At 44.6% G+C, this 19,752-nt stretch overlaps 1 protein-coding gene across 2 annotated transcripts in view; it reads left to right on the forward strand.

Moving 5' to 3' along the window:
- The window catches only part of PRKN (parkin RBR E3 ubiquitin protein ligase), a 667,734-nt gene that overhangs the window by 509,028 nt on the left and 138,954 nt on the right, over window positions 1-19,752 (forward strand). For both annotated transcript variants that reach the window (XM_064158244.1, XM_064158246.1), the window contains exon 9: window positions 12,138-12,199. In XM_064158244.1, coding sequence (XP_064014314.1) covers window positions 12,138-12,199 — 62 coding nt within the window. The remainder of the gene's footprint in view (window positions 1-12,137; window positions 12,200-19,752) is intronic.

Raw genomic sequence — 19,752 nt, forward strand, 5'->3', positions numbered from 1 at the left:
AAAGCAATGGCTGCACATCCAAACAGCAAAAGCAAAGACAAGAGCAGCTAATTACAAGGCATGGCATATGATTTGCCATTGGAATGGGCTGCCCAGAGAGGTAGTGGAGTCACCAGCCCTGGAGGTGTTGAAGCAAAGCCTGGCTGGGGCACTCAGTGCCATGGTCTGGTTGATTGAATAGGGCTGGGTGCTAGGTTGGACTGGATGATCTTGGAGGTCTCTTCCAACCTGGTTGATTCTATTCTATTCTATCTCTGTGTAAAGTGGTAAAGATAAGGCATGGATGCTGCATGCTGCATGTTGTGGATTATCTCAGAAGTCATTTGTGGCCATGTAAGTAAAGACTAGAAGGAGTATCCTCTGGTGTGGGGTGGCAGCTGTTCTGTACTAAATTGCTAGCGTAATCTCATGAAATCGCTTGCACTAATTCACTTCAGGGCACTGATGAGTTTTATGGCATAATGCTGAGCCATCAGGCTTCTCTCCTGCCCTGTACATAGTACAGCATATCCATTTTCCCCCTCATGCCTAGTGCAGTGCATCCACTGAGCTTGGGGTAAATTGTAACGATCTTGGAAATTTATGATCACAGTGCAAGCACAGCATCCTTCTCTGACCTATTAAAAGGGCCTTATCCACCTAGCACAAGGCTGTATTTTATCTTCTATGCACAAGGGACAAAATTATCAGCAGGATGACTAAACAGAGTAAGATATTTTCCCATATTTCACCAAAATCTGTTGCTATTTAAAAAAAAAAAAAGATATATTTTAGCACTAAGTAGAATTTTTTCAGTGTTCCTTTGCTGCTCCTATTTTATCCTTCCTGATTAAAAATGCTTCTTCCTCTTGATTAAAAATAAAACCCTCACATCAGGCTGGATTTTAGCCATACAGTAAAAATGACCAGGAATCATAGAATCAGGAAAGGACCACAAGGAAAATCTAGTTCCAACCCCCCTGCCATACCCAGGGACACCCTACCCTAGAGCAGGCTGCCCACAGCCTCAGCCAGCCTGGCTTATTGCTGTCTACAACTACCTGAGGGGTGGTTGTGGCCAGGAGGAGGTTGCTCTCTTCTCTCAGGTGGCCAGCACCAGAACGAGAGGACACAGCCTCAGGCTGCACCAGGGGAGATTTAGGCTGGAGGTGAGGAGAAAGTTCTTCCCTGAGAGAGTCATTGGACACTGGAATGGGCTGCCCGGGGAGGTGGTGGAGTCGCCGTCCCCAGAGCTGTTCAAGGCAGGACTGGACGTGGCACTTGGTGCCATGGTCTGGCCTTGAGCTCTGTGGTAAAGGGTTGGACTTGATGATCTGTGAGGTCTCTTCCAACCTTGGTGATACTGTGATACTGTGTGATACCTCTAGGCATGGGGCCTCAACCACCTCCCTGGGTAAACCATTCCAGCCTCTCACCACTCTCATGCTCAACAACTTCCTCCTCACAGCCAGCCTCAATCTCCCCACCTCCAGCTTTGCTCCATTCCCCCCAGTCCTGGCACTCCCTGAGAGACCAAAAAGTCCCTCCCCAGCTTTTTTGTAGCCCACTTCAGTTATTGGAAGGCCACAAGAAGGTCACCTGGGAGCCTCCTCTTCTCCAGACTGAACAGCCCCAACTCTTTCAGTCTGCCCTCATAGGAGAGCTGCTCCAGCCCTCTGAGCAACACCTGTTTTGCAATTCCCAGCGTTATTTCTGGAGTGCCTCAGCAAGAGGGCTGGATGTTAAAGGGGTTTGTTTATGGATAGGCAAGCAGTAAGTCGCGCACCATAAAAACGGCTACGGCCACCTTTGCTGTCGTTGACACTTCCAAAGCAAAGCATTTGTTATGTGGAAGCACTGCACAGCTAATAAAGTGATCCCAGCAGCCTAGCTGGTGCTGCTTAATTTGTTTCCATGGAGTGATATTATAATTCTGACATGCTGAGAAATTGCCTGGCGGAGACTCATGCTGCATTTGTTGCTGAGCGCATCTTTGATACAACATTTGTTATTGCAGTGCTCTGAGTGTCTTCAGAGGAGTAATATTCTAAATGAACCTGGCTGTGGTATCCCTGCAATGGAGAGGAGAGCTTTGCATTAGACTGCCAGCTCGTTTAAAATGTGTTTCGTCAGCGATTCATCAATGCTGATGGCATCCTGGCCTGGATCAGGAGCAGTGTGGCCAGCAGGACAAGGGAGGTTATCACACTGCTCAGGTCACACCTTGAGTGCTGTGTCCAGTTCTGGGCTCCTCAATTCAAGAGAGATGTTGAGGTGCTGGAAGGTGTCCAGAGAAGGGCAACAAAGCTGGTGAGGGGCCTGGAGCACAGCCCTGTGAGGAGAGGCTGAGGGAGCTGGGGGTGTGCAGCCTGCAGCAGAGGAGGCTCAGGGCAGAGCTCATTGCTGTCTGCAGCTACCTGAAGGGAGGCTGTAGCCAGGTGGGGTTGGTCTCTTCTGCCAGGCAAGCAGCAACAGAAGAAGGGGACACAGTCTCAAGTTGTGGTGGGGGAGGTCTAGGCTGGATGTTGTTAGGAAGTTGTTGTCAGAGAGAGTGATTGGCATTGGAATGGGCTGCCCAGGGAGGTGGTGGAGTCGCCATCCCTGGAGGTGTTGAAGCCAAGCCTGGCTGAGGCACTTAGTGCCATGGTCTGGTTGACTGACTAGGTCTGGGTGCTAGGTTGGACTGGATGATCTTGGAGGTCTCTTCCAACCTGGTTGATTCTATGATCACAAATGCTCTGTTCAAGAATAGGGCCAGTTTATCAATATATCATCAGAAATTCTTTAGCTCTCTGTCTCTGGAGATCCTCTCAGGTCCTGCCAGTTGTTTTCTGTTAGTTGAGCAGACAGCATGATCTCCTGTATTTATGCCTGCCTGCCAGGTGTTTTTACAGTAGAAACACGACTCACTGTTTGTAATGCAGGATTAGTCTGTCTCACACAGTGTTATTAGAGCTAGACCTGACTGGAGAGTGACTTAATTTCTTTTTCTTCTCTATTTAACTTTAGTTTTCACCCCACAGCAGCTTATGCACTCACAGGAACGCTCTGACTCTTATGTCAGAGTAAATATTGAGGAACGTATGGATTGTTTGGATTTCACAGAACCACAGAGTCAGCCAGGGTTGGAGGGAACCACAAGGAGGATGCTCAGAGGCTGCAGCAGCTCTGCTGTGAGCACAGACTGAAAGAGTTGGGGCTGTGCAGCATGCAGCAGAGGAGGCTCCCAGGTGACCTTCTTGTGGCCTTCCAGGATCTGAAGGGGGCTACAAAAAAGCTGGGGAGGGACTTTTTGGTCTCTCTGTGAGTGACAGGACTGGGGGAATGGAGCAAAGCTGGAGGTGGGAGATTCAGAGTGGATGTGAGGAGGAAGTTGTTGAGCATGAGAGTGGTGAGAGGCTGGAATGGTTTCCCAGGGAGGTGGTTGAGGCCCCATGGCTCGAGGTATTTAGGGCCAGGCTGGAGGAGGCTGTGGCCAGACTGATCTAGAGTGCCTATGGCAGGGGGCTGGAACTAGGTGATCCTTGTGGTCCCTTCCAACTCTGACTGATTCTATGATTCTATCTAGTTCCACCCCCCCTGCCATGCCCGGGGACACCTTACCCTAGAGCAGGCTGCCCACAGTCCTGTCACTCCCTGAGAGCCTAAAAAGTCCCTCCCCAGCTTTTTTGTAGCCCACTTCAGATCCTGGAAGGCTACAAGAAGGTCCCCTGGGAGCCTCCTCTTCTGCAGGCTGCAGAGTCCCAGCGATGCACAGATGAATGATGAGAGCAGTCTGTACTCCTCCCTCTGTGGGCTTCTGAGTTCTGAGCTGACAGTAACCTGTAAAAAGATGCTGCTGTGGTGTCCTGTCAGACCTCCAGGCTGCAAGGACAGTTTGTATAGCATGCAGGCATTCTTCATCGTTGTGTTGCCTGCAGGGCTGCCACCTGCCCTAATTTGCTCTGATTAAGGTGAAATGCAAAACTCTCCTCATCTCACAAGTGGGACTTCTCCACGTTCCCCTCCCAGGGAGCAATAAAATATGCATGCATGTATTGCTGCTGCAGAGCAGGAAGAAATTAGGTACCAAGATTTCAGCTCCGTGACAAGGGGTGCAGGTCACTTGTAGATGATCACTTCATTCTTTAGGCTTCTGAAAATGGCTTTTCTGTCATAAAACCCCTGTGAAAGGAAGAGGAAATCACAGCCATTCATCCAGATATGTCTGTGCTATTCTGAGAGGCATAATGTATTCCATGGCTTTTTAAAAGTCTCTTGTGCATGGATGGGCTTTTTGTCCATGGACATTTATTTTTAGAGCAGTCTGGGCTTGCCTCGTAGTCTTGAGTCGTTTGTGTAGCCATTTCAATATTTGTCTAAGCTCTCAGTGAAAGGCTCCTGTTGGGGTCTTATAAATGCTGCACTGATTAAAGAAGGAATAGCATTTTGTTATACACTGTTTGTGCAGAATGATGTCATATCCCAGGCAAGAAAAAAAAGAAGGAAAGGGAAAAGTGGAAAGAAAAGCATTGCTGTTTCTGGGTCAGTGGATATTGTTTGCCATTCTCCTTTCTCCAGTAGTGATTTAGCGCATGCTTATGCATGTGTGAGTGAGAGTGCAAGACCTACATGTGTCCATCTGCAGTTCTTCTGTCAGGTTTTGTTTTGAGCTTGGTGTATTGAGGTACTTGAGATACTGGAGTGTGTCCAGAGAAGGGCAACAAGACTGGTGAGGGTCCTGGAGCACAGCCCTGTGAGGAGAGGCTGAGAGAGCTGGGGGTGTGCAGCCTGCAGAAGAGGAGGCTCAGGGCAGAGCTCATTGCTGTCTACAACTCCCTGAAGGGAGGCTGTAGCCAGGTGGGGTTGGTCTCTTCTGCCAGGCAAGCAGCAACAGAAGAAGGGGACACAGTCTCAAGTTGTGGTGGGGGAGGTCTAGGCTGGGTGTTAGGAGGGAGTTGTTGTCAGAGAGAGTGATTGGCATTGGAATGGGCTGCCCAGGGAGGTGGTGGAGTCACTGTTCCTGGAGGTGTCAAAGAAAGCCTGGCTGAGGCACTTAGTGCCATGGTCTAGTTAGAGCTGGATAGGGCTGGATGCTAGTTTGGACTGGATCATCTTGGAGGTCTGTTCCAACCTGGTTGATTCTGCGGTTGGCCAGTTCTGGGTGCTGGGTTGGACTGGATGAGCTTGGATGTCTCTTCCAACCTGGTTGTTTCTATGCTATTGATTTTCCTATACTATGGGTAGAAAACAACCTTTAAAAGCTGCATTTTCATGTCTTTGAACACTGGGATTGTAATTAAAGATATGGAAAGCTGTGTTTGTTCTCTGGCACCTAGCCACATCTTTCTTGATGGTGCAATGGTTCAATCTACATCACACAGTCTTTGTCACAACCTCACTTGGTACAGTACAAGCGAGATGGAAGTTTATTGCAGCATGAATTGCAGATCCTGTTCTTCTGGTCTGATCATTTGCCAAATTATAGGAGCACAGTTTCCTTAATTCAGCTTTTAAGGAGAAAAGAGAAGATATGTTTACTCTCTCAACCCAGTTCTGAGCACTTGGTCTTCACAGCCATCAGCTGTAAAACGGCTTTGTGAACTTTGGTTTAATTTCAGCTTAGAAACCTTTTAGCACGTTCTGCATTGCACCTGCTTAATTCTGGCATTCAGAAATGACATTCTTTTAAAGATTTGCCCTTCAATAACTGGCAACTGAACACCTTCTACAGTTATTTTTGCCTGGTGTTGACTTTTATTCTGGAATAGTTGGATTTTCCCTGAGAAGACAATCTCTTCTCTTCTAAAGTCTCTACCACATGCTGAAAGCTCCTGACCTCTCACTTGCCTTCTCAAAGGTACTGATCATCATCAAAGGCCAGTGCCAGCATGAAGGTGGGAATTTGAGAGAACAGAGTTTGCTTTAGAGATTTCAACTACTTTTTGAATAAAAGATGAGAAAACCTTTCATGAATTGAGCTGATTGAGCTACAAACCTAGTACAGTGGGAGTGAAGAGCTTTTTTTCAGCCCAGATCCCTGCCATGAGATTTGCACTGACAAGGTTTGTGTGGCAGAAGGTGTTGAGTCTTCCCAAAGAAGTTTAGAGCAGCTCTGTTGTATTGCAACTTTGGGGGAAAAAATCACTTGAAGATGTCAGAAGCCTAGAATGGCAGGTTTTTCTGGCTCTTTGAAGTTAGGGTCGTAGAATCAGTCAGGGTTGGAAGTGACCACAAGGAGCAGCGAGTTCCAACCCCGCTGCCATGCCCAGGGACACCCTACCCTAGAGCAGGCTGCACACAGCCTCATCCAGCCTGGCCTTAAACACCTCCAGCCATGGGGCCTCAACCACCTCCCTGGGCAACCCAGTCCAGCCTCTCACCACTCTCATGCTCAACAACTTCCTCCTCACCTCCGCTGTGAATCTCTCCACCTCCAGCTTTGCTCCATTCCCCCCAGTCCTGTCTCTCCCTGACAGCCTAAAAAGTCCCTCCCCAGCTTTTTTTGTAGCCCCCCTTCAGATACTGTAAGCTCACCTCAGAGCATCCTCTTCTCCATTATGAAGAGTTTGTACTAGTGTGGAGGTTTTGGGGCCCAGGTGCCTTTCAGAAGACCGCAGAGACAAAGTCCTCCATAAAGAGCTAGAGTGTCCCAAGGGACAGACCTGGTCATCCCAGGATATCCTAACGTTGTCATTCTATTCTGCTTTCTGATGTCACAGCTCATAAAGCAGTGCCTTGCTGATACTGATCTCTTCTCCTGCCTGCTTTGCCTCCCTTCACTTAGGAGCATAGAATCACCCAGGTTACTTGCATGGAATGAAAGCTGTGCTGGGGGAGGTCTAAGCTGGATGTTAGGAGGAAGTTGTTGGCAGAGTGATTGGCATTGGAATGGGCTGCCCAGGGAGGTGGTGGAGTTGCTGTGCCTGGAGGTGTTGAAGCAAAGCCTGGATGAGGCACTTAGTGCCATGGTCTGGTTGACTGGCTAGGGCTGGGTGCTAGGTTGGACTGGATGACCTTGTAGGTGTCTTCCAACCTGGTTGATTCTATGATTCTATTGTCTGGTTGATTGGACAGGGCTGGGTTCTAGGTTGAACTGGATGAACTTGGAGGTCTCTTCCAACCTGGTTGATTCTATGATTCTCTGCTGAGGGAGTCTCCTTTTTATTTCTGCTTCTAGATCTGCTGTATTTGATCAGCAAAGGCCATGGTTCAATTTCAGGGATTTTATTTTGCATTCATTGACTTTACTGAGAATTGCATGGGTAAATTTATGCCTATAATTCGAACTGGAATACCGAGCCAGCAGATGGTACAGGCTATTACTCAGATATGTTTGCACTATTGCATGGGTGCCCTGAAGTCTCAGTCTCTTGGGCAACAGTGATGGGGATTTTTAGGAGATGTCTCCTCCCTGACAGACTCTTTCAACACTTTGTCACGTAAGGGTGCAGCATATAGAGAAAGCTGCCAAAAATAGAGCAGTGACACACTGGCATTGTGCAGCTCAGTGCAACTCAGGGTTGGAATGCTGAGGTGACTAAATGGAGCTCGTTCAAGTCTGGTTTTAGTGGTGATTTTAATATGCAAAAAGGCAAGCCAGGAAGCTTGGGTTTTGAGATGGTCTATGAATATTTCTACTGATAGAGCTGTGTCCAGTTCTGGGCTCCTCAGTTCAAGAGAGATGCTGAGATGCTGGAAGGTGTCCAGAGAAGGGTGACAAAGCTGGTGAGGGGCCTGGAGCACAGCCCTGTGAGGAGAGGCTGAGGGAGCTGGGGGTGTGCAGCCTGCAGAAGAGAAGGCTCAGGGCAGAGCTCATTGCTGTCTACAACTCCCTGAAGGGAGGTTGTAGCCAGGTGGGGTTGGTCTCTTCTGCCAGGCAAGCAGCAACAGAACAAGGGGACACAGTCTTAAGTTGTGCTGGGGGAGGTCTAGGCTGGATGTTATTAGGAAGTTGTTGTCAGAGAGAGTGATTGGCATTGGAATGGGCTGCCCAGGGAACACCATCCCTGGAGGTGTTCAAGCAAAGCCTGGCTGAGGCACTTAGTGCCACGGTCTAGTTGATTGTGTAGGGCTAGGTTGGAATGGATGAGCTTGGAGGTCCCTTCCAACCTGGCTGATTCTATGATCTAGTGTGAGGTGTCCCTGCCCATGGCAGGGGGGTTGGAACTAGATCCTTGAGGTCCCTTCCAGCCCTGACAATTCTGATTCTACAATTCCATCTAGGCTGGATGTTGTTAGGAAGTTGTTGGCGGAGAGAGTGATTGGCATTGGAATGGGCTGCCCAGGGAGGTGGTGGAGTCACCATCCCTGGAGGTGTTGAAGCAAAGCCTGGCTGAGGCACTTAGTGCCATGGTCTGGTTGATTGTTTAGGGCTGGGTGCTAGGTTGGCCTGGATGAGCTTGGAGGTCATTTGTCTTTCAAGCTTTGGTGTGTGCCATTTGCCAGTGGACCCACTGAATGCTCTCCTCAACTTGTAAGGATTTGCAGCTCACCAAATGTGTTTGCATATAGGTGGATGTGCTGATGGGTGTGTGGGTGTGTTGGAAGACAAATGCTGCTTAATGCTTTTCATCAGAACAGCTGTTTTAAAATCTATTTTCTTTCTCATTTATGGAATGGTTCTTTGGCTATAGACTTTGTCTCTAGTAACAGTGCAGGAACTTAGCATCATGCTTGGTATTTTTTTGTTTTTCTTAAACTATTTGGTATTTTGGAAAAATGACTCAGAGCAGTGGAGCATCTTTTACAAAAATACACTTACAGAAAGGGAGAAATTAAAGTAGAAATAGGAAATATCTGAATTACATCCAGACATATCCAAAAGGAAAGTAAAATGTTTTGAAGTTTTTTTCTTTTCATTTTTCTTATTCACTTTCTGTTTTCTTTTTGTTTTTTTCCTTATTTTCTTTTTCTTTTAATTTTTCTTATTTTCATGATTTTCTTTTTTCTTTAAAATTTTCTCATTTATTTTCATTTTCTGTTTTCATTTTTCTTTATTTTCATTTTGTTTTCTTCTTGTTTTTCTTATTTTCTTTTTCCATTTTTCTTATTTTCATGATTTTCTTTTTTCTTTTCTTTTTTCTTATCTTATTTTTTATTTTCTTTTTTATTTTCATTTTGCTTATTTTAATTTTCTTTTTTATTTTAATTTTCTGTTTTCATTTTCTTATTTATTTTCATTTTCTATTTTCTTTTTCTTTTTTCTTTTTTTCATTTTTCTTATTTCCATTATTCGTTTTTCTTTTCATTTTTCTTATCTTATTTTGTATTTTCTTTTTTCTTTTCATTTAAATTATTTTATTTTAATTTTCCTTTTTCTTCCCATTTTTCATTATTTTCATTTTCTGTTTTCAATTTTCTTTATTTTCATTTTGTTGTCTTCTTGTTTTTCTTATTTTATTTTTCTTTTCCCATTTTTATTATTTTCATTTTTTTTCTTTTAATTTTTCTTATTTTTTATTTTCTTTTATCTTTTCATTTTGCTTATTTTAATTTTCTTCATTTTCATTTTCTGTTTTCTTTTTGGTTTTCTTTTCATTTTTCTTATTTATTTTCATTTTCTTTTTTTTCTTATTTTCTTTTTCTTTTTTCATTTTTCTTATTTTCATCATTCTTTTTTATTTTCATTTTTCTTATTTTATTTTTTATTTTCCTTTTTCTTTTATTTAGCTTATTTTATTTTAATTTTCTTTTTTCTTTTCATTTTTCTGTATTTTCATTTTCTGTTTTCTTTTTGTTTTCTTTTCACTTTTCTTACTTTCATTTTCTATTTTATTGTTTTCTTATTTTCTTTTCCTTTTTTTCATTTTTCTTATTTTCATTATTATTTTTTCTTTTAATTTTTCTCTTTTTTTCTTTTTTTCTTTTCATTTAGCTTATTTTATTTTAATTTTCTTATTTCTTTTCATTATGGTTTTGGTTTTCATATTTTCTTTTTAAAATTTTTCCTTATTTTCATTATTTTTATTTTTTCTTATTTTCTTTTTCTTTTTTCTTTTTCATTTTTCTTATTTGTTTCCATTTTCTCTTTTCTTTTTTATTTTCATTTTCTGTTTTATTCTTATTTTCTTTTCCTATTTTTCATTTCTCTTGTTTTCCTTATTTTCTTTTTTATTTCTCTTTTTTTCTTCTTCCTTTTAGTTTTTCTAATTTATTTTCATTTTCCCCTTCAGTTGCTGTTTGACTACAATGATTTGCATTGGTTCCTCAAATGACTGCTTTTAAGAAGCATGGAAAGGGCTCCTTACAGACAACAGACTGTTCATGCGTGTCAGTACAATTCTGTACTGCATGCATTTGACATTTCTGAACTCATTGCTGGAAAGCATTGTGCTGACAGTGGCCTGGTTTTAAAGATCTCTCCCCTCCTTTGCTAGCAATTTCAGTATCTCTTGTATGATCAGCTTTCAAGAGCCAGTGAAAGTCTGGCTCTGAACAGACTGAAAACAGATTGAACCAGTCTGGAAAGTAAACTATGCAAGGGTGCAGTAGTGGGCAACTAGAAATGCTTAAAATAAACATATCCTGGGGTGTATTAGGAAGAGTATGTCCAGCAGATCAAGGGAGGTTCTCCTTCCCCTCTACTCTGCCCTGCTGAGATCTCATCTTGAATACTGCCTTCAGTTTGGGGCTCCCTAGTTAAAGAGGGACAGGGATCTGCTGGAGAGGGTCCAATGGAGAGCTGTGAGGATGATGAGGGGATTGGAGGGGATGTCTTATGAGGAGAGGCTGAGTGGCTTTGACTTTTTAGTCTGGGGAAGTGAATACTGAGAGGGGATTTAATAAATCCTTATAAACACCTGAGGGCTGGGCAGGACTGGGGGACAGGCTCTGCTCTCTTGCTCCCTGGGATAGGACAAGGAGCAGTGGGTGTAAGTTGCAGCCCAAGAGGTTCCACCTCAACACAAGTTTGGACTGGATCACCTTGGAGGTCTCTTCCAACCTGGTTGATTCTCTAATTCTATGAATGATGTCCATAGTAGTACGTTGCCCCTTCTAGCTGTGTTTCTTGGAAGTATGGAGGCATTTCCCTTTGTACCCCTAAGACAGCTCTGTTAACAGAAGTTGTGAGTGAAGGCCATGCCTCATTAGCTGGGAGTGAAGCGGTAGTGCTGATGGAGATTTTCAGTCAAATGCCCTCAATATCAGTCACATCCTTTTATTACCAGCCATTAAGACTGAGGGGTAACTATCTGCAGTTGCATCAGCAGAAAAGCAGGTTGATTAAAGCCATGGGTGTTCCAATGCTCTGAGCAGCAACTATGCTCTGAATTCCTTTTAAGGATTTTCTCCTGTTATGAGCAGGTACTTCAATTTATGGTGAAGTGGGAAAAGTATCTGGACTTATCTCAGAGGTCCTTTCTGGCCAGGATGATTCTGTGTTTCTGTAATTCAAGCCCAACTGCTTTCACAGACTGCACTTTTATCCCTCACCAGAAAGAAGTCCAGTAGTGTACAAAAGTGAACAGCAGCTGTGGATTCCAGCATGGTCTGAACAGATCTCCATAAAGTGCATGGCATCCACCAAGACAAAGTCTTTCACATGAGCTGCTACAGATGTGAAAGTCTGTAATGACTGAACATTAATCTGATTGCAAAGTTCTGGCCCATCACACCCTTGCTTGCTTTGTTTGTGTGTTACACCTGTGGGTGGCAGCTGCCTGTTTGTGAAATGGGCTGTGTTTTTGACAGCCAAAATTCAAGCCACCTCTGAGGCCTAGGAAATCCTTCAGGGAACCAGAGAAGTCCTGTATGATGCTTAGAAATCAGTCCAAACCTGCTGCGTGAGTCAGAATTCAGCACTGGGCAGCTCCAAGGTTTTGATGTGAGATCCTTTTTCAACAGGCTCCTTGGCTTACATTAAAGGGCTGACAGTATCTGGCAGACAGTGCTGCCCTTTTTATCTTGCCTTTGTTTGTAGTCCTTTGGGAAAAGGGCTGAAATATTCAGAATATAACCTTTCTAAGTGTTCTTGGTACCATGCTTGGAAACGTGGAAGGATTATTTGATAGAGGGTGTTCAGCATTCTGGTGCTTGTATAGCCACAGCTAATCTTTCTAATCTTCTTTATCTAAGGTAATCTGTATATTTTATCCTCTCTGCATTTATGTACCTTATGCTGAAACTGCACTGACAGGAAGCTCAAAAGATGCCTGTTTTTTGTTTCCTTCCAACAGCTGGTTGTCCAGACTCCTTGATTAAAGAGCTCCATCACTTCAGAATACTGGGAGAAGAACAGGTAAGGTAGCATCTCAAAGGCAGCATCTTAATGTCAGGAAAGATAGACAGTAATGAGACAGTTTTGTCTCTCTCAAGGGAGGCAGAACACATCTCATGACCCCCAGTGACCTGAAGTATGAGGGGGAAAACACACAGGAGATGCATGTGAGATTTCTTCTTTTGCATTCTATCCATCAGTCTTGACGTGTTATTAATTGGTACATCTGCTGTCTGCCACAGCTCTTTGGTTTTCGACTGCAGCAGTAAACAGGCTCTCTAAAGCAGAAGATAGCACAAACTATCTGACCAAGGAACTGAAAGTTAGAGCTACCTATGCTGTTAGCCATTTTGTGGCCTCTTTTCTCATTCATGATTATAGCTTTGCTTTGCACTCAGAAACCATTTTTGTAGAGGCATCTTAGGAAAGCATAGGCAAAGCCATTGGAATGGGCTGCCCAGGGAGGTGGTGGAGTCACTGTCCCTGAAGGTGTTCAAGCAAAGCCTGGCTGAGGCACTTAGTGCCATGGTCTGGTTGATTGGACAGGGCTGGGTGATAAGTGGGACTGGATGAGCTTGGAGGTCTTCCAACCTGCTTGATTCTATGATTCTATGAAGTATGCTTGACTTTCAAAAGTATCCTCTCAAAGCTTTTAGCTTGAGACAAAAGACAAAAAAGCTTGAGACATCTCTGGAGATGGGAGTAGGGGGGGAGAGGAGGAATGTGATGGGAGTTTCATGTCCTTATGAGATGGTTTGGGTGTTTCCTGTCCCCCTACACTTATGAAATCACCCAGACTAGACTCATCCGAGATGGAAATTAGAATGGAGCTTTCTATTTCCAGCTTAGCACTATATACCAGCAGGTATTTACAGTATCTACAGCTATAGACAGTAATACACAAGTTTACAAGGTAATACAGAAACACAGCAGCCCTCCCAGAAACCAGAGTCCCCAGGAGGGGCTCCCAACCACCCTTCCACCTTTGCCTTGCATTCAAGTTGAGTTTGGAGAATTGGCATGGGGGGATAGGAAGCAGAGTGATGAGGCAGACAACAGGTTAGAGAGAGAAGATCTGGCTGATAGGTTACACTGGATGATCTCAGAGGTCTCTTTCAACCTGCTTGATTCTATGATTCTGGGGTTCTATGAACTCCAGTGGCAGAGGTCTGAGGGTGGAGTTGTAGACCTTAGTCTTGCTGATAATTATGTTGCTCTCTCAGTGATTTCATTGATAAACTTTCCTTTTCTTTTTCCTTTTCATGTGTTTGCTTTTTAAGAAAGTGGTAGATACAGAAATGAATGCTAAAAGAGTTAAGGGTGTGAGTGAAGAATTTGAACATTAGGAAATGTCAGGCTATACATCATTTATGTAATTGTGATACTTGCTTTATTTTCTCTTCTGCTGCCCTTACACCTTTGCACTAAGACAGCATTAAATTATGTCATCATACAGACTTCAGAAGTGGCATGATGTAAGCCACAGGGAACAACAAAGATAATTAATTTCTGTCCCCAAATAAGAAAGTGTTGAAGGGAGTAGAAGAGCTGAGTGAGGAAAGTCTCAATAATCAAATAAATGCAGCTAAACTGATTGCAACTAAATATTTTCTTTGTATTGTTTTGGACTTTCACAATGAAATTGCTCTTCTTTGTGTGGAATACATCAAACAGATGAGAACTTTTTGTCATCATGGAATCAGTCAGGGTTGGAAGGGACCACAAGGATCATTTAGTTCCAACCCCCCTGCCATGCCCAGGGACACCCTACCCTAGAGCAGGCTGCCCACAGCCTCATCCAGCCTGGCCCTAAACACCTCCAGGGATGGGCCCTCAACCACCTCCCTGGGCAACCCAGTCCAGCCTCTCACCACTCTCATGCTCGACAACTTCCTCCTCATGTCCAGGCTGAACCTCTCCACCTCCAGCTTTGCTCCATTCCCCCTAATCCTGTCACTCCCTGATCATGCATTAGGAGCATAAATGTGTGCAGAGGGAAAGCTGTTTTGCAGAATGGATCTGACCTAGAAACATTTGCCTCTCTGAAAGTGGCTACCCTAACAGGTTATTTGCATGTTGTGATTACCACTCTGGTGTAACTACTGCCTTTGCAAGTAGTGAACATTGCCAGGAGGATTGAATTATTCTATATGCTCACACAAGTACAGAAAAATATTGCAGATGTATTCTGTCCCTACCAAACCATTATCATGAGTCTAGCAATGACCACAGTGCCTTTTGCATGAAGTTAGCACACACTTTGACAGTGAAGGAGAAGTTGCTGCCAAACCAAGTGGAAGGGGGAAAAAAGTAAATTAAAAAAGAAAGGAATTTCAGTCAAGTCCCTCATTCCCATGGCTATCTCATTATTTCTTTTGGTTTGTTACATATTGGCTTTAAAAAGTCACAGGCTCACAGGATGTCAGGGGTTGGAAGGGACTCAAGGAGATCATCGAGTCCAACTCTCCTGCCAGAGCAGGACCACACAATCTAGCACAGATCACAGAGGAACACATCCAGACAGGCCTTGGAAGTCTCCAAAGAAGGAGACTCCACAACCTCTCTGGGGAGCCTGTTCCAGTGCTCTGGGACCCTTACAGTGAAGAAGTTTTCCTTTATGTTCAGGTGGAGCCTCCTGTGCTGCAACTTACACCCATTGCTCCTTGTCCTATCTCAGGGAGCAGTGAGCAGAGCCTGTCCCCCAGTCCTGAGCAGCCCTCAGGTGTTTATAAACATTTATCCAATCCCCTCTCAGTCTTCTCTTCTCCAGACTAAGCAGCCCCAGGTCCCTCAGCCACTCCTCATAAGCCATGCCCTCCAGTCCCCTCATCATCCTCATAGCTCTCCCCTGGACCCTCTCCAGCAGATCCCTGTCCCTCTTCAACTGGGGAGCCCAAAACTGAATGCAGTATTCAAGATGAGGTCTCACCAAGGCAGAGTAGAGGGGGAGGAGAACCTCCCTGGATCTGCTGGACACACTCTTCCTAATACACCCCAGGATCCCATTGGCCTTCTTGGCCAGCAGGGCACATTGCTGTGCCATGGGTAACTTGTTACCCACCAGCACCCCCAGGTCCCTCTGCACAGGGCTGCTCTCCAGCAGATCACCTCCCAGCCTGTCCTGGTGCAGTTTATTATTCCTTTCCAGGTGCAGGACTCTGCACTTGTCCTTGTTGAACCTCACTTGGTTCCTCTGTGCCCACTATTTGCTGTTATCCATACTAGATAGAAAGAGATCATAATTCTAACACTGCTTTATTTAGGCACCTTACAATGTTGGTATTAACAACCAATGTGGATTTTCTTCTACTGCAAGCAGGTCTAAGAATAATAGGAGCCTGTTACTGCTTCATGTCCCATCTTGATTTATTTTTAAAATGCTTAAATCCAGATTATAAGAGCAGAATGGACTATTGGGATAATCTGTTCTGATCTCCTTTGGAATACACATTACATTACTTTCTCAGATTAATTCTTGTTTAAACTGCACTATATTGCCTAGAAAAGCATCCATTCTTTGTTTACAAATCACTCACAAGCATTAGATCCTATTATAGCTCTCACTACTGAAAGAGAAAAAAATCCCCAGCCTCTTTTCTTTGCATGACTCTACCACCACCAGTGTGCTCCTTACACCATGCATCTGCCGTTCCTCGGAGTCAGCATCCTTCATGTTTCCAATGCCTTTGTCCTGTCGCAAGGCAAGGAGTCATCATTATCATAAAAACATTGCTTCAGCCTGTGAATGCAACTCAGGAAAAAGGCATCATACCCCGAAACCAGGACCAGAAATACTGTTGGCACAGCACATGGGAGTCTGTTTGGCAGGCAGGCAGGCAGCTAAATACGCTTCAGGCAGGATGTGATGGTTTGGGTGTTACCTGCCCTCTCACTCTTAAGAAATCACCCAGACTAGAGTCAGCTGAGCTGGAAGTTAAGGAATGAAGCTTTATATTTCCAGCTTAGCACAATATACAAGCAGGTATGTACAATATTTGCAGCTATATACAGAAATATACAAGTTAAAAGTAATATAGAAACACAACAGCCCGCCCAGAAACCAGAGTCCCCAAAACTCTGATTCTTGGCTTATGTCACCTACATTTTTTTTACAATGACTTGGAAGAATACTAAGGTCATAGAATCATAGAATCAAACATGTTGGAAGAGACCTCCATAATCATCCAGGCCAACCTTAGCACCCAGCCCTAGCCAATCAACCAGATCATAGAATCATAGAATTAACCAGAACGGTTTGCCATTGGAATGGGCTGCCCAGGGAAGTGGTGGAGTTGTCATCCCTGGAAGTGTTCAGAAAAGCCTGGCTGAGGCACTTAGTGCCATGGTCTGGTTGATTGTTTAGGGCTGGGTGCTAGGTTGGACTGGATGATCTTAGAGGTCTCTTCCAACCTGGTTGATTCTATGATAGTATTCTCTAAAAGGAGTTCTACAGTAATGTCTTCTATTCCCTCAGCAGTGTACCTTCTGGAAAAACCATTCCAGCTGGAAAGGCTGTCTTTTAAGGTTTAGTTGGTGGCAATGAGGTAATTTTTAAACCTTATAGAGATTTTTAGACTTTATGGAGAGAGGTGGAATCATAGAATCTAGTCTGTGTGATGAAATAAAACAGTACAAGGTTCCCTGGTAGATGATATGCATTGTGGGTGCATATCAACTCACATAGAATCAACCAGGTTGGAAGAGACCTCCAAGCTCATCCAGTCCAACCTAGCACCCAGCCCTAGCCAATCAACCAGACCATGGCACTAAGTGCCTCAGCCAGGCTTTGCTTCAACACCTCCAAGGACGGTGCCTCCACCACCTCCCTGGGCAGCCCATTCCAATGCCAATCACTCTCTCTGCCAACAACTTCCTCCTAACATCCAGCCTAGACCTCCCCCAGCACAACTTGAGGCTGTGTCTCCTTCTTCTGTTGCTGGTTGCCTGGCAGAGACAAGACTTCTCACAGACTCTCCTAGTGCAGAAAGATCTGTACAAGGCAAGGAGAGTCTCCTGGACAGAGTAAAAGCTGAAACTCTGTTGAGCTTTTTGATGCAATTTGATCTCGCCGTTTATCCCCAACAGAATGGATACAGTCCAATCTGCAGGCTAACTGCTTCACTTCATAAGCACCTGAGATACACTCAGGATTGGGATGAAATATTTATTTCTCAGGATCTACTGAGAAGTAGCACAACTATCTCTGCAAGGAAATGCAAATGGTTCTACAAGTGGTGATAGTACAAGCTGCATTAAAAAATAGGTGAAGTGTTGTGCTAGTTTGAGCCTAGCTGGGAGAAGAATTAGATGCTAGGCTGTGAAAAGGAAACAGTGGTGATGTCTGCTGCACTCATAGGCTTGCTGAGATGTACAAGAACAAGAATATAAATACAGATGACAGAGTTGCTCTCTGGATTCTGGGGCTGCATGAACTTCTCTCTCTAACCTACCTAACCCTTCTGCTTCCTAACCCCCCTGGCTGATTCTCCAAACTTACATTGAAGATAAGACAAAATCTGGGATAAGGTAGAGGGGTGGAAGGGTGGTTGGGAGCCCCTCCTGGGGACTCTGGTTTCTGGGAGGGCTGCTGTGTTTCTACATTACCTTTACCTTGTCTATTTCTGTCTATAGCTGTAGATACTGTAAATACCTGCTTGGATGTTGTGCTAAGATGTAAATACAGCTTAGTTCTTCTGATTTCCAGCTGGGCTGAGTCTAGTCTGGGTGATTTTCTTAAGTGGGGGGGAGGGCAGGTAACACCCAAACCATCACAAGTATATTCTAATATGGGCTTTGTCCAAATACAATGGAAGTGAAGTAATTCAGTGAGGCAGCAGCTGAGACAGCAGGGAGAACACTTTAATTCAGATCTAAGCACTGCCAAAAAGCAGCATAGCAAGACGACTGGCAGTGAATTGTTAGTCTCCCTAATGCCTCTGAGAAACTTCCCTCTTCTTGCCACAGTGATAAAAAAAAATAATACTAAAATTAAAGATCTTGTTTAATTTTTTAAATGGAGTGTTGTGATTCATTAATAAAAGAGCAGCTACATCAGAAGGCTGGAAAGGGAAAACAAATAACGCAAGAGCAAGCAGTCTGCTGCTATACCTGAGTGCCCCCAACAGGTCACAGCACAAATAAAGCAGATGATGTGCTAGTGGCAGGGAAAAAACAGCTGCTAAGTAATCTATGGCTGTGCTTCTTCGCTATATCATCTGCCATGACAGCTTTGCAGAGTATATTGGTCAGCTTCTTGATGTTTTGACAGGGGAATGATCCATTTTAACAGATCTGTCCCATCAGTTCTGGCTGCAACTCATGTCACTGCTTGCTTTTTCTTTGGAAGTACTGTGCACAATAATATCATAGAATCATAGAATCAACCAGGTTGGAAGAGACCTCCAAGATCATCCAGGCCAACCTAGCACCCAGCCAGAGCCAGTCAACCAGACCATGGCACTAAGTGCCTCAGCCAGGCTTTGCTTCAACACCTCCAGGGACAGCGACTCCACCACCTCCCTGGGGAGCCCATTCCAATGCCAATCACTTTCTCTGCCAACAGCTTCCTCCTAACATCCAGCCTAGACCTGCCCTGGCACAACTTGAGACTGTGTCCCCTTGTTCTGTTGCTGGTGGCCTGGCAGAAGAGACCAACTCCCACCTGGCTACAATGTCCCTTCAGGTAGTTGTACACAGAATCCAAGCAAGCCTCCATGGGGGAAGTCCCTTTTTTAGATTCCTTGTCATTTGGGGGGAGGTTATGCAAAGGAACAACCTGCTTTGAAAATCTGCAGATGGCTGCAGGTGTCTATGCTGTTCAAATGCTGTGTGGGCCCATGATAGGCTTTGCTGTGAGCTGTAACTTTAGAAGAGGTGGTGGAGTTGCCATCCATGGATGTGTTCAAGCAAAGCCTGGCTGAGGCACTTAGTGCCATGGTCTGATTGATTGTTTAGGGCTGGGTGCTAGGCTGGACTGGATGAGCTTGGAGGTCTCTTCCAACCTTATTAATTCTATGATTCTATGATTGGACAGGGCTGGGTGCTAGGTTGGACTGGGTGAGCTTGGAAGTCTCTTCCAACCAGGTTAATTCTATGATTCTGTGATTCTGATTCTAAGTTATGGAAATCTAGAATTAAAAAAAAAAACCAACCCCCAAAGTTTAAACAGAAATAATTTCCCAGTAATTGAGGTTTTAAAGGAATTTGTATGCAACTGCAACTTGCTAAAGGAAATTTTAGAACTGTATGCTACCCACTCAGGCAAAAGGGGCTTCTCAATTCAAGAGAGATATTGAGATACTGGAATGGGTCCAGAGAAGGGTGATGAAGCTGGTGAGGGGCCTGGAGCACAGCCCTGTGAGGAGAGGCTGAGGGAGCTGGGGGTGTGCAGCCTGCAGAAGAGGAGGCTCAGGGCAGAGCTCATTGCTGTCTACAACTACCTGAAGGGAGGCTGTAGCCAGGTGGGGTTGGTCTCTTCTGCCAGGCAAGCAGCAACAGAAGAAGGGGACAGAGTCTCAAGTTGTGGCAGGGGAGGTCTAGGCTGGATGTTGTTAGGAAGTTGTTGTCAGAGAGAG

The sequence above is a fragment of the Pogoniulus pusillus genome, chromosome 18 (genome assembly GCF_015220805.1).
Source record: "Pogoniulus pusillus isolate bPogPus1 chromosome 18, bPogPus1.pri, whole genome shotgun sequence".
NCBI lineage: Eukaryota > Metazoa > Chordata > Aves > Piciformes > Lybiidae > Pogoniulus > Pogoniulus pusillus.